The sequence below is a fragment of the Apodemus sylvaticus genome, chromosome 20 (assembly GCF_947179515.1).
Source record: "Apodemus sylvaticus chromosome 20, mApoSyl1.1, whole genome shotgun sequence".
Taxonomy (NCBI): Eukaryota; Metazoa; Chordata; class Mammalia; order Rodentia; family Muridae; genus Apodemus; species Apodemus sylvaticus.
The window spans coordinates 56220417-56236063 of NC_067491.1; the positions used below are offsets into that span (position 1 = coordinate 56220417).

Consider the following 15647-nt stretch of genomic DNA (forward strand, 5'->3'; position numbering starts at 1 on the left):
ACACCTAACACAATAATTGTGGGGGACTTCAACACTCCACTCTCCTCAATGGACCAATCAGGAAAACAGAAACTAAACAGGGACACAGTAAAACTAATTGAAGCTTTGGACCAATTGCATTTGACTGATATTTATAGAACATTTCACCCTAAAGCAAAAGAATATACCTTTTCCTCAGGACCTCATGGTACCTTCTCCAAAATCGACCATATAATTGGTCACAAGACAGACTTCAACAAATCCAAAAGATCGAACTAATCCCATGCTTCCTATCAGATCACTATGGAATAAGAGTGGTTTTCAATAGCAACAAAAACAACAGAAAGCCCACATACACATGGAGGATGAACAATACTCTACTCAATGACACCTTGGCCAAAGAAGAAATAAAGAAAGAAATCAGAGACTTTTTAGAATTTAATGGAAATGAAGGCACAACATACCCAAATCTTTGGGACACAATGAAAGCAGTGCTAAGAGGAAAACTCATAGCCCTGAGTGCCTCCAAAAAGAAAATGGAGAGAGCATATACTAGCAGCTGAATGACACACCTGAAAGCCCTGGAACAAAAAGAAGCTATTTCACCCAGGAGGAGTTAAAGACAGGAAATCATCAAACTCAGGGTGAAATCAATCAAGTGGAAACAAAGAGAACCATACAAAAAATCAACGATTCCAGGAGCTGGTTCTTTGAGAAAATCAACAAGATAGATAAACCCTTAGCCAGACTGACCAAAGGGCACAGAGAAAGTATCCAAATTAACAAACTTAGAAATGAAAAGGGAGATATTACAACAGAAACTGAGGAAATCCAAAAAATCATCAGATCCTACTACAAAAGCCTATACTCAACACAACTGGAGAATCTGGAGGAAATGGACAATTTCCTTGACAGATACCAAATACCAAAATTAAATCAGGACCAAATAGATCATCTAAACAGTCCCATAACCCCTAAAGAAATAGAAGGGGTCATAGAAAGTCTTCCAACCAAAAAAAAGCACAGGACCAGATGGTTTCAGTGCAGAATTCTATCAGACCTTCAAAGAAGACCTAACACCAATACTCTTCAAACTATTCCAAAAAATAGAAACAGAAGGAACCCTACTCAATTCCTTCTACGAAGCCAAAATTACGCTGATACCACAACCACACAAAGATCCAACAAAGAAAGAAAACTTCAGACCAATCGCCCTTATGAACATCCATGCAAAAATACTCAATAAAATTCTTGCCAACCGAATCCAAGAACACATCAAAACGATCATCCACCATGATCAAGTAGGCTTTATCCCGGGAATGCAGGGTTGGTTCAATATACGGAAATCCATCAATACAATCCACTACATAAACAAACTCAAAGAAAAAAACCACATGGTCATTTCATTGGATGCAGAAAAAGCATTTGACAAAATTCAACATCCTTTCATGATTAAAATCTTGGAATTCATTGTTTTTTTAATGGCTGAATAGTACTTCATTGTGTATATATACCACATTCTTTGTATCCAATCCTCTGTTGAGGGACATATGGGTTCTTTCCAGCTTCTGGCTATTTTAAATAGGGCTGCTATGAACATAGTGGAGCTTGTATCCTTATTACATGCTGTGGAATCCTCTGGGTATATGCCCAGGAGTGGTAAAGCAGGGTCCTCTAGAAGCATCATCCCCAGTTTTCTGAGGAACTGCCAGAACCAGACTGATTTCCAGAGTGGTTGTTCCAGCTTGCAGTCCTACCAGCAGTGGAGGAGTGTCCCTCTTTCTCCACATCCTCGCCAACACTTGATATCTCCTGAGTTTTTAATATTAGCCATTCTGGGTGGTGTGAGGTGAAATCTCAGGGTTGTTTTGATTTGCATTTCCCTAATATCTAATGATGTTGAACATTTATTAAGGTGCTCCTAATCCATTTGATATTCTTCAGGTGAAAATTCTTTGTTTAGCTCGGTACCCGCATTTTTTAATAAGGTCATTTTGTTTTCTGGGGTGTAACTTCTTGAGTTCTTTGTATATACTGGATATTAGCCCTCTGTCAGATGTAGGGTTGGTGAAGATCTTTTCCCAATTTTTTGGTTGCCTATTTGTCCTTTTGACAGTGTCCTTTGCCTTACAAAAACTTTGTAATTTTACGAGATCCCATTTGTCTAGAATCTTTGAAAATGTTATTCATGCAAATGGATGTTGACACAGGTTGGGGACCAATGTTGCTCAAGAGAATATTGTCCTTGGGGCATTCATGTCATGGACATGGATGAAATTATGGCACCCAGGGCTGGAGTGCATGGCCTTCATAACATGTTTTCTTACTAGTCTTGAAAAATACTGCAGACCTCATATCCAGATCCCGAGGCCAGAATAGTTCAGATGTATCTAGGGAGTATGACACAACCTTTGCATGAGGGAAATAGGGAGTTTAATTGTGCCCTCCTCCACCGAGTCATTCACTGTCATAAAAGAGGCACATAGGTGTGTGTGTGTGTTATGTTTGTCTGCATGAGGAACTGTTTTCACCTCTGCTCAGTCTTAGATACTGGAAGACATGAGGGAGCAGTGTGCTCTCATTGTGTCCTTATTGCTTCTGAAGATTTCTCACATCTTGTGTGGTTTGACAGACATCAGTTGCTTTTGGAGAATAAAGTACAATGCAGATGATGATGGAGATATGAGAACTGACTGTTACTTTTTTCTTTTCCTGTCTCGGGAATTTGTAGAGGAAGATTTTTATAACACTCTCATTGATTTTAGGTAAATCATTACCTTCTCCACTTCCTGCCTAAATGTCATGAATAAGAAAACTGTTATGTTCTTTCCTCTGAAATTATAAACTACAGAAAATTTTCTCTCTTTAAAATCATTATTTTAATATTTTCAAATGCATTTCATTGTAGTGTGTATTTGTTATGATAGATGCCAGTTCACTGAGATATAAGGTAAGAGAGCCTGCCTCCTCATGAATCTCCTTATGTTGAGTGTTGTCATTGCACAGCGTCTGATGATCTGACATGAAAACAGAATCCACACCACTAGCAAGAGATTAGTATAAAGAGGCTGCATCACAGTATCTTCACGTTTCTGGAAAGGATTCCCTAATTGTATTTTTTGAGTCACTGAGATGCACTATCATATCATCTGCAAATAGAGATACTTTGACTTCATTCTTTCCATCATTTTTCTCCTTGATTTATTGTCTTATTTCTCTAGTTAAAACTTCAAGAAGTATGATGCATAAATATGATAGAAGTGAGAAGCATTGTCTTGTTCCTGATTTTACTGGAATTGCTTTGTGATTCCTTTTAACATGATGTTGGCTATAGGCTTAGTCTAATTTGGCTTTATTATTTTTTACATATGTCCCTTATTTCCATAATTGCTCTAAAACATTTATGAGAAAATGTGTTAAATTTTATAAAATAATTTTTAGCATGAGCTGATTATGGTTTTTTTAGTTTGTTTATATGGTGGATTGCATTGATGTATATTTGGGTCTTCAGAATAAAAATTTCCAATTTTCTCAGGAACTGCCAGACTGATTTTCAGACTGATTTTACTAGCTTGTAGTCCCACTAGCAATGGAGAGTATTCCTGTTTCTCCACATCCTTGCCAGCATCTGCTGTCACCTGAGTTTTTGAACTTAGCCATTCTGACTGGTATAGGGTGGAATCTCAAGGTTGTTTGGATTTGCATTACCCAGATGACTAAAGATGTTGAACATTTCTTTAGGTGCTTCTCAGCCATTTGGGATTCTTTAGCTGTGAATTCTCTGTTTAGCTTTGTACCCCATTTTTAAAAATTGGGTTACATGGTTCTCTGGAATCTAACTTCTTGAGTTCTTTGTTTATTTTGGATATTAGCCCTCTATCAGAAGTAGGATTGGTAGAGATCTTTTTCCAATCTGTGGCTTGCCATTTTGTCCTATTGACAGTGTCCTTTGCCTTACTGAATCGTTACATATTTATGAGGTCCTATTTGTTGATTGTTGATCAGATTGTTGATTGGTGTTCTGTTCAGGAACTTTTCCCCTGTCCCATGTGCTGGAGGCTCTTCCTCCCTTTCTTTTTGATTAAATTTGGTGTATCTGTTTTTATGTGGAAGTCCTTGATCCACTTGGACTTGAGCTTTGTACAGGGAGATAAGAATGAATCAGTTTGCATTCTTCTACATTTTGATTGCCAGTTGAACTAACATCATTTCTTGAAAATGCTGTCTTTTTTTCCCCCACTGGATGGTTTTAGCACCTTTGTCAAAGAACAAGTGACCATAGGTGTGTGGGTTCATTTCTGGGTCTTCAATTCTATTTTCTTGATCTACCTGGTAGTCACTGTACAATCTCAAGGTTGTTTGGATTTGCATTACCAAGATGATTAAAGATGTTGGACATTTCTTTAGGTGCTTCTCAGCCATTTGGGATTCTTTAGCTGTGAATTATTTGTTTAGCTCTGTACCCCATTTTTAAAAATTGGCTTACATGGTTCTCTAGAATCTAACTTCTTGAGTTCTTTGTTTATTTTGGATATTAGCCAAAATAAACTATATAAAATAAATACTATGCAGTTTTTAATCACTATCTCTCTGTATTTCAGCTTGACATCAGGGATAGTGATTCCCCCAGAAGCTTTTTAATTGTTGAATTTAGTTTTCACTATCCTGGTTTCTTTTGTTATTCCAAGTGAATTTAAGAATTACTCTTTCTAACTCTATGAATTGGGTTGGAATTTTGATGGGAATTTCATTGAATCTTTCTATTAACTTTGACAAGATAGCCATTTTTTGCTGTATTATTCCTAATAACCCATCTTCTTTCCGTCTTCTGAGGTTTCTGTCATTCCTTTCTTCGGAGACGTGAAGTTATTGTTGTACAGACCTTTCTTTCACTTGTTTGGTAAGAGTCACACCAAGATACTTTGTATTGTTTGTGGCTATTGTGAAGGGTGTTGTTTCTCTAATTTTTTTCTCAGCCCATTTACCCTTTGAGTATAGGAAGACTTCTGATTTGTTTGAGTTAATTTTATATTCAGCTACTTTGGTTCAGTTATTTATCAGCTTTCAGAGTTCTCTCGTGCAATTTTTTTTTAGGACACTTCAGTAGACTATCATATCATCTGAGAATAGTGATATTTTGACTTCTTACTTTTAAATTTCTATCCCTTTGTCCCCCTTTTGTTGTCTAATTGCTCTAGATAGAACTTGAAGTTCTATACTATATTAAATGAATAGGGAAAGATGGCAGCTTGTCTAGTCTGGCTAAGGGGTTTATCTATCTTGTTGATTTTCTCAAAGAACCAGATCCTGGTTTAGTTGATTCTTTGTATAGTTCTTTTTGTTTCTATTTGATTGAATTCAGCCTGGAGTTTTCTTTTTTTTTTTTTTTCTGCCATCTACTCCTTTTTTGTCCATTCGCCTCTTGTGCTACCAAGCTGTTAGTGTATGCTTTCTCCAATTTCTTTTTGGGGCATTCAAAACTATGAGTTTTCCTATTATCCCTGATTTCATTGTATCCCCTAGGTTTGGGTATGTTGTGTCTTTATTTTCCTTAAATTCTAAAATGTCTTAAGTTTCTTTATTTCTTCCTTGACCAAGTGATCATCCAGTACAGCGTTGTTCATCACCCATATGTATGTGAACTTTCTGCTGTTTCTGCTGCTTTGAAGTCCATTTTATTTCAATTTGTTTTATAGTGAGTTACAGTGATGGATTTGCATATATTGATCCACCCCACATCACTGAAATGAAGCCTATTTGATCATGGTAGATGATGTTATGTATGTGTTCTTGTATTTTGTTTGCAAATATTTTATCGAGTAATTTTGCATCAATATTGATAAGTGAGATTAGTCTGAAATTTTCTCTTTGCTGATTCTTTTTTTGTGCTTGTTTGTTAAGGTATCAGTGTGACCCTGGCCTCATAGAATGAATTTGAAAATTTTATCTCTGTTTCTATTTTGTGGAATCATTTGAGGAATATTTGCATTAGCACTTCTTTGAACGTTTAGTAGAATTGTGGGCTAAAACTATCTGTTCCTGGGCTTTTCTTGGATGGGAGACTTTATTACTCATTCTGTTTCCTTAGGTGTTATAGGACAGTTTATATAGTTTACCTGATCTTGATTTAACTTTGTTAAGTGGTTTCTGTGTAGCAAATCACCCCTTTCATTTAGATTTTCCAATTTGGTGGAGTCCAAGCTTCAGAAGTAAGACCTAATGAGTTTTTTAATTTCCACACTTTCTGTTGTTATCTCTCCTTTTTCATTTTAATTTTCTTAATTTGGATACTGTCTCTGTGCCTTTGAGTTAGTTTTGCTAAGGGCTTATCTATTGTTTTAATTTTCTCAATGGACCCACTCTTCCTTTTGTTGATTCTTTGTATTGTTCTCTTTGTTCCTATTTGATTGATTTATGCCCTTTGATTACTTCCTGCTGCCTACCATTTTATCAAATTTAATTTTAAATTTATTGACATTTCAACTGTTATCCCCTTACCCCTGTTTCCCCTCCCAGAAACCCCCTATCCCATTCCCTCTTCCACTGCTTCTGTAAGGGTTTTCATCTACCCACCCACCCATCCACTCCTGCCTCCCTGCCCTCTATTCACCTACACTGGAGCATCTATTGATCCTTCATTGGACCAAGGACCTCTCCTCCCATTGATGCCTGCAAGGCCATACACTGATACATATGCAGCCAGAGCCATGTGTGGCTTAGTCCCTGGGAGCTCTGGGGGGTCCGGTTGGTTGACGCTATTGTTCTTCCTATGAGGTTCCTACAGTCCTTTCTCTAACTCCTCCCCTGGGGACCCCACCCTCAGGGAAATGGTTGGTTGTGAGCATCCAAGTCTGCATTTGTACAGCTCTGGCAGGGCCTCTCAGGGGCATCTGTGTCAGGCTCCTTTCAGAAAGCCTTTCTAGCATCCACAATAGTGTCAGTGTTTGGGACTGTGTCTGGGATGAAACCCCAGGTGGGGCAGTCTCTGGATGGCCTTTCCTTCAGTATCTGCTCTGTACTTTGTCCCCATATTGGCTCCTGTGAGTATTTTGTTCCCCTTTCTAAGAAGGACCAAAGTACCTACACTTTGTTCTTCTCTCTACTTGAGCTTCATGTGGTCTGTAAGTTGTATCTGGGTATTTGGAGTTTTGGGGCTAATATCTACTTATCAGTGAGTACAAAGTGTGTGATCAGTTCTGAACTATACCCAACTGGTGCTGGGCTTTTTTGGTTAGGAGACTTTTAATTACTACTTTTGTTTATTTAGGGGTTATGGGACTGTTTAGATGGTTTCTCTGTTCCTGATTTAACTTTGGTATTTGGTATCTGTCTAGAAAATTGCCCCTTTCATCCTGATTTGCCCGTTGTGTTGAGTATAGGCTTTTGAAGTAGGATCTGATGATTTTTTTTTTTTTGGATTTCCTCAGTGTCTGTTTTTTATATCTCTCTTTTGCTTTCTGATTTTATTTATTTGGATATTGTCTCTGTGCCCTCTGGTTAGTCTGGCTAGAGGTTTATCTATCTTGTTGATTTGCTCTCAGACCCAGCTCCTGGTTTTGTTGATTCTTTGTATAGTTGTTTTTGTTTCTACTTGGTTGATTATCTCCTGACATCTCCTCTGGGGTGCATTTGCTTCTATTTCTTCTCGGGCTTTCAGATGTGCTGTAAAGTTGCTAGTGTATGCTCTCTCCAGTTTCTTTTTGGAGGCACTCAGAACTATGAGTTTTCTTCTTAGCACTGCTTTCATTCTGTCCTATAAGTTTGTATGTTTTACCTTCATTTTGATTAAATTATAAAAAAGTCTTTAATTTCTTTTTTATTTCTCTCTTGACTAAGTTATCATTGAGTAGAGTATTGTTCAGCTTCCATGTGTATATGGGCTTTCTGTTGTTTTTGTTACTATTAACAACCAGCCTTAGTTAGTGGTGATTTGATTGTTTGAATGGGATTATTTCAATCTTCTTATATATGTTGAGGTCTGTTTTGTGACCAATTCTTTAGTTCATTTTGTAGAAGGTACCAAAAGGTACTGAAAGAAGGTATATTCTATTATTTAGGATGAAATGTATAGATATTTGTTAAATCCAATTGGTTCATAATTTCTGTTAGTTTCACTGTATCTCTGTTTAGTGTTTGTTTCCATGATCTGTCCTTTGATGAAAGTAGGGTGTGGAAATCTCTCACTATTATTGTTTGAGGTAAAATGTGTGCTTTGAACTTTAGTAAAGTTTCTTTTATGAATGTGGGTGCCCTTATATTTGGAGCATAGATGGTCAGAATTTTCCCTTGATGAATGGGTAGATTTTTCCTTTGATAGATATGAAGTGTCCTTCCTTATCTTTTTTTGATGACTTTTGGTTGAAATTCAATTTTATCTGATATTAGAATGGCTTCTCCAGCTTGTTTCGTGGGACCATTTGCCTGGAACATTGTTTTTTAGCCCTCTACTCTGAGCTAGTGATTGTGTTTGACACTGAGGTGCATTTTCTGAAAGCAGCAAAATGCTGGGTCCTGTTTAAGTATCCAGTCTGTTAGTCTATGCCTTTTTATTGGGGAAGTGAGTCCATTGATGTTAAGAGATAATAAGGAACAGTGATTGTTGCTTCCTGTTATTTTTGATGTTATTTTTAAGTTTGTGTTACTATCTCCTTTTGGGTTTGTTGAAAGAATCTTACTTTCTTACTTTTTCTAGGGTGTAGTTTCTCTCCTTGTATTTGTGTTTTTCATCTATTATCCTTGGTAGGGCTGGATTTGTGGAAAAGATATTGTGTAAATTTGATTTTGTCATGGAATATCTAGGCTTTATCATCTATGGTAATTGAGAGTTTTGCAGGTATAGTAGATTTCGTATGCATTTGTGTTCTCTGAAGTCTGTATGCAATCTGCCAAGCATCTTCTAGCTTTCATAGTCTCTGGTCAGAAGTCAGGTGTAATTCTGATAGGACTGCCTTTATATATTACTTGATATTTCCCCTTATTGATTTTAATATTCTTTCTGGTTTTTGTGCATATGGTACTTTTAATATTATGTTATGGACGTTCTTTCCTAGTACAATCCATTTGGAATTCTGTAGGCTTCTTTTATGTTCATGTGCATCTCTTTCTTTAGGTTAGGGAAGTTTTCTTCTATAATTTTGTTGAAGATATTTACTGGCCCTTCAAGTTGGGAATGGCTATTCTCTTCTATACCTATTAACCTTAGGTTTGATCTTCTCATTGTGTCCTGGATCTCCTGGATGTTTTGGGTTAGGAGCTTTTGGCATTTTGCATTTTCTTTGACTGCTTTGCCCATGTTTTCTATGGTATCTTCTGTGCCTGAGATTCTCTCTTCTATCTCTTGTATTCTGTTGGTGATGCTTGTATTTCTTTATTGTTTCTATTTCCAATTTTAGATTGTGGATAGTTTTGTTCAATTCCTTTACCTGGTACATTTTGTTTTCCTTCAATTCTTTAAGGGATTTTTGTGATTCCTTTTTAAGAGCTTCTCTTTCTGTGACCCGTGTTCTCATGTATTTCTTTAAGGGTATAATTTATGTCCTTCTTAAAGTCCTCTATCAGCATCATGAGATGTGATTTTATTTATTTATTTTTCATTGGCTATTTTATTTATTTACATTTTAAATAAAAATTCCTTTCCTTGTTTCCCCACTGAAAGACCTCTATCCAATCCATCCTCCCAAGGCTCACCAACCCACCCACTTCTGCATCCCTGTCCTAGTATTCCCCTATATCAGATGTGATTTTAAATCAGAGTTTTGCTTTTCTGGTGTGTTGGGGTATCCAGGGATCACTGTGGTGTGAGAACTTGGTTCTGATGATGCTGAGTAGCCTTGGTTTCTATTCTGTAGGTACTTCTCCTTCCCTCTCTCCATCTGGTTATCTCTGGTGTTAGCTGTTCTTCTTGTCTCTGACTGTGGCTTGTCCCTCTTGCAAGCCTCTGTGTCAGTGCTCCTTGGAGACCAGATATCTCTGAGAGGAATTTGAGTATGAAGTGCTGTGGTACAGAGTCAGCTCTGGGGTTCAGAGAGAAACCAGAAGGATCCTGTCCTCAGGTGTTTCTTGGTACCTGGGTACTGATGGCTCTGGGAGGATGCCTCTTGGGCCAGGAATTTGAAGAGAAGTGGTGGTCTTACCTGTGCTCGTTGGTGTGTCAGTTCTCCTGGGAGGCCAGGTGTTCCATGATTGTATTTGTGTGTGTAGTGCTGTGACACAGGATCAGCTCTGGGTGTAAACAGAAACTGGAAGTCTCCTGTCCCAGGCTGCTCCTAGGTTCCTGTGTCCTGACGGTTCTTGGCGGGTCCCTCTGAGTAGCAGTGGTAGTTTTTCCTCAGTTCACAGGCTTGTCTGCACTCCTTCTCTCCAGGGGCTATTTGGGTATGGCCCTGTGTCAGAGGGTCAGCTCAGGGACTGATGAAAACCCCTGTCTACTCTTTCTTGGTGTGTTCACTTCTTTTTTCTAGAGATTTCAGGTGTTCTATTAAATTGCTAGTATGAGAGCTGTCTAATTTCTTTGTGAAGGCATTTAGTGACCGTTTCTCTTAGCAGTGCTTTCATTTTTTCCCATAAGTTTGGGTATTTGTGCCTTAATTTTCATTGAATTTTTGAAACTCTTTCATTTAATTTTTCCTTGATAAATTTTTCAATGAGTATAAAGTTATTTAATTTCCATGAGTTTGTGTGCTTTCTGCTGTTTCTGTCCACCTTTAATTCATGGTGTTCTGATAAGATGCAAGGTTTTTTTTTTTTTTTTTTTTTTGATCTTCTGGTATCTGCTGAGGCTTGATTTGTCATGGAGTTCTGTTCAGATTTGGTCTTCTAATAGTGTATTGTGATGCTAAATACTAGCTCCCAAGGCCTGGTTGTCCTACAGGAATGAGATAATTCTAAAGTAGACCCAAGGGATTCTAGGTAACCCTGCCTCCTAATTTAGACCTGACTGGTGAATAAGGATACTTATAGCAGAAGAGAGATAGGCCAGATTTGAGTGCCTGGGTTTGGGGGCATAAAGAGAGATCATAAGAAGAATAGCGAGAAGGTGTTGAGAGGACAATGTTACATGGCATAGGACTGAAATTGACCATGAGTGCCAGTCATTTGGATCTAAGATATGCCCAGATGGAACATGATTATTGATGGGAAAGTAAATTCTAACAGTTTAGAGCATAGATATCCTCCCAGCTCTAGTGGTATAAACAGTTATTGTAAAACTAAAGGTGTGTGTCTTTCATCTGGGAACTGAATGTTCAAAGGCTGCATAGAACCCACCCCCCCAGCTTGATATTAAATATGAACTACAGCAAATTCCCAAAACATTGTGGGGGCAAGAATTCACATTTACACTTGATCTTAGCCAAAAGGCCGAGAAGCTATTAAGAACTCACATTTAACAAAATTGTTTTCAGATACTCCAATTAAAATGTGTGCTGTCTCTGTAAGACTAGAAAGATGGGGAGAAATAGTTCATTTGAAAGGTTGGGTTTTTCCTAAATCTTGTGAGGTGGTAAGGGAGAGTCCGGGAATATTATGTATGCTGGTTTCGTACACATGATTCCAGGAAGTGATTACTGGCGTTGAAGAGTAGACTAAAATACAGCTATGTCTCCAACCCCAAACCGATTGGCAAATGTCAGAACTCTTAAGCTTCAAATTGTCAGACTCAAAAGCCAGCCTGGTCTCTTCTAGGGTGCTGCTGTGTGTTGCTGTAGAGATGCAGCCTAATCTTGCAAATGTGGAAAGCCCTAGCTGTGCAGTGAAGCAGGCAAAGTCCTTCTGCACAGAGAGCAGAGAGTGGGGCTTCATACACCCTGCAGTCAAAAGAATTATAGAGAATAACATGAATTAAGGTGTCAATGCTACCTTAAGCAGCTGGTTTCCTTGAACGTGGACTCCCATGTGGAAACTGGTGACAGCTCAGTCTAGCAAATGGCACATGGTTCAAGTCAAAAACCCTCAACAAATGAAAGACAATTTGAATGAAGTCAAATAAAGAGAAAAATATTAAATTAATTTATAGAAAGGGAACAGAGGATGTAGGATATTTATTTACATAGATTTTAATTTCCAAAAGATGAAAGAAATGGAAATTGATATAAATATTTTAAAGCATACATAGATAATAAATGTATACCTAAATAAATAAATAAATAAATAAATAAGGAAATAAATCCAGGCCTTCGATCTGAATACTTGGGAGACAAAGGCAGGGACAGGTAGGTTCCTTGAGAGTTCGAGGCTTGCCTAACCTACAGAACAAATTCAAGTCAGTCTGCCCTATGCAAAGGAACCCTGTCTCAAAAAATAATATTAATTGTTTTATATTATCAAAATGAAGGTACTCATAAGTGAAATGATTATAATAGTATGGTGTACTCACTTTTAAACACGACAAAATAGCTCAGGACTTAAAAAATGGCCTGGGGGGGTGTTGGATTTAATCGATCCATACTTTTTGTGACATCAGATTGCTGAATTAAGGATATGCTGTTTGGAAGAGAGGCTCTATGTTTTTGTTAACAGGAAAGAAGAAAAAGGCTTTGGAATTTTTCCAAAGTAACAAAGATCAGATTTGATAAATGGAGATTCCCTGAAGATCTCAGTTGCAGACAGGAGAAAATTAAAAGGACCAAATGCACTAGTAATGTATAGTGCTAATAAACCCTCTTTTGAAACCACTCTGAAATATATATGTACCCAGCCAGAACTTCAGCTAATATGGCCAATAAATGTTGTTGACTACAAAATTCTCATAACTAATTACAAATAGTCTTTTCATATGAATGGAGTTTTGAATCCATGCTGTTTGAATATATGATCAAACTAATCTCTGAAGAAAAGACAGTTGTGATTCAAGTCACATTTTTTTATTTTTCTCTAGAATGAGAATTGAAAGAATAATATATAGCAAACTGGATGTCTTATGTTGTGTTCTAGTTCATGGATGGAATTCAGAGATCAAACAAGCACTTTATGAATTTTCATTAACTCAAAATATCTCATATAAGAGTCATCTATTTTGATGAATTCTGAAAATAATTTCAGCTTTAAAGATCTCTTCTTCTATGCCTTTATATTATGGCTGATAGAATTTAAGAAGAAATATTTAGGGGATATAGTGTAAATATTACTTCAATTGATTTGAATATTTCATGTCTGCAACATCTTCCATAATGCTACTGTGCTTTTTTTTTTTTTTTTTTAGAATACCAACATGGAAATATGAGTTTATTCTTATACTGCTTTTTGCTACTGATGAGATTAACAGGAACCCCTACCTTTTACCCAACATGTCTTTGATATTTACCTTCCCTGTTGACATGTGTTTTGATACATTGGAAATAATTGATGAAATAAATTTACCACAAAAAAATAAAAAAATTTCAAATTATGTGTGTAACTTGCCTGGATGTGACATAGGACTTACAGGACCATCATGGACTACATCTTTAAAATTGGAACTCTTTTCCAGTTCTCCAAAGGTGAGGATCTCTGGGAAAAGAAGAGTTAACAGTTTGTCTGTGCCAATCCCAGGTTCCCACAGAGAACGAATGGGCATGGGTCTGGATGTGCTTGTCTTTATATTCTAAAGTACTAAGGAATCAGATATTGACAGGACAGTAAAGTTTATATCATGAGAATGAATGAACTGGAAAAATAAGCAAAAGTTTTATTGAACATTCAGATAAATATTATATTCAGATAAATATTATAGAATCCAATAGGAATAATACAGAACATTTACAGGGTAAACTTATCGTCCTTTGGAGGAGTTCTGGAAGGTAAGTAACATAACTCATAGCTGAGAATGGACTTCCAGCCAATCATATTACTCACATTGGTTCCTCTGTTCTTCATCCTTCAGATTTTCTTTGGACCGTTTCATCCTATCCTGAGTGACAATGTCCGATTTCCCCATGTCTACCAGATAGCACACAAGGATACATGTTTACCTCATGCCATGGTCTCTTTAATGGTTTATTTTACATGGAACTGGATAGGGTTGCTCATTTTGGATAATGACCAGGGAACTCAGTTTCTCTTGGATTTAAGAAAAGAGATGCATAGAAATGGAGTCTGTTTAGCCTTTGTGAATATGATCCCTGATAGCATGCAGACATACATGACAAGGGCTGAAATATATGATACTCGAATCATAACATCTTCAGCAAAGGTTGTTATCATTTATGGTGAAATGAACTCTACCCTAGAAGCCAGCTTCAGAAGATGGGTATATTTAGATGTACAGAGAATCTGGGTCACCACCTCACAATGGGATGTCATCACACGTAAAAGAGATTTCACCCTTGATGCCTTCCATGGGACTCTCACTTTTGCACAGCATCATGTTGAGATTTCTAAATTTAGAAACTTTATGGAAACAATGAACACTTCTAAATATCCAGTAGATATTTCTCAAATGAGACAGAAGTGGAATTATTTTAATTGTTCAGGTTCCAATACCAACTATAGTTCAATGAATCATTATTCTTTCAACACTTCATTGGAATGGTTATCCCAGCATAATTTTGATATGGTCCTGAGTGAAGAAGGTTACAATTTATACAATGCTGTGTATGCTGTGGCCCACACTTACCATGAAGCCATTCTTCAACAAGTAGAGTCTCAGGAAACAGAAGAACCCATAGGAGTATTCTATGATTGTCAGAAGGTAAAGTATCTTACTTTCTATCATACTTTGTTATTTTTAAATGGCTCAAATGATGCTATAAATTTGTCAGAGACTACTCTCATTACTGGGATTTCTATAACTTAAAACTCCCTAACATAATTTTTTGTGGCTATATAAACTGGACAACATTAACATTCAATGTATGACAACATTTTTATAGGAAGAATATTTTTTGTTAGAATATTTCTCATTTTTTTGCCGAATTAATTTAATATTTTAAATAATAACTGGATTTTTTATCATAAAATCTTTCAGTGACAAGTAGATTTTTTCTTAAAAATAGAACTCACCTTAGTCAATGTCATGCATAATTATTTCATGAAATGTCAATTAATTATACAAACAATTATACAGACTTTCTTTTTATTAAATTTTTTATATGTGTGCTGTATTTACATGATTTTAAAAGCACCTGTCTTCCTCTCAACAATGTCCAGAACTCCCCCTCTTTTTCGATTTGATGGCTTCTATTTGACTGTTTTCATATAAGTAATAAATGTTCACATCTCTGTCATTATGTTACTCAATAGTTGGTAAGCATTTGTTCTGTCAATTTCTGTCATGAAATACAAATGAAGTATAAATATGTTTTTACCCATGAGATATCTTGTATTTCACTAGGTAGCACACCTTCAATACTGTTGCATTTCTGTAATTTATTATGAATTATTGGACATTCACTATGTCATTTTGCCTTAGTGGGTTGGCATATGTAATCATCTAATGATGTATCTCATTTAGATTGCTTCATTGCTGAAGAAGAGGGTATTTACTAATCCCGTCGGAGAATTGGTGAACATGAATCTCAGAGAAAACCTGTGTGCAGAATATGAGATTTTCAACATTTGGAATTTCCCTCAAGGCTTTGGACTAAAGGTGAAAATAGGAGGTTACTTCCCCCATTTCCCAAAGAGTCAACAACTGCACATATCTGAAGACTTGAAGTGGGCCATGGGAGAAACACCGGTGTGTACACTGTAAT

General features: G+C 36.7%; 1 protein-coding gene across 1 annotated transcript in view; it reads left to right on the forward strand.

Moving 5' to 3' along the window:
- The first annotated feature begins 2538 nt into the window (after nucleotides 1–2538).
- LOC127670586 (vomeronasal type-2 receptor 116-like) overlaps nucleotides 2539–15647 on the forward strand; it is a 38587-nt gene continuing 25478 nt past the window's right edge. The window contains exons 1-4 of the mRNA XM_052165084.1: nucleotides 2539–2744; nucleotides 13178–13478; nucleotides 13838–14644; nucleotides 15407–15631. Of these exons, the coding sequence (XP_052021044.1) occupies nucleotides 2539–2744; nucleotides 13178–13478; nucleotides 13838–14644; nucleotides 15407–15631 (1539 nt within the window). The remainder of the gene's footprint in view (nucleotides 2745–13177; nucleotides 13479–13837; nucleotides 14645–15406; nucleotides 15632–15647) is intronic.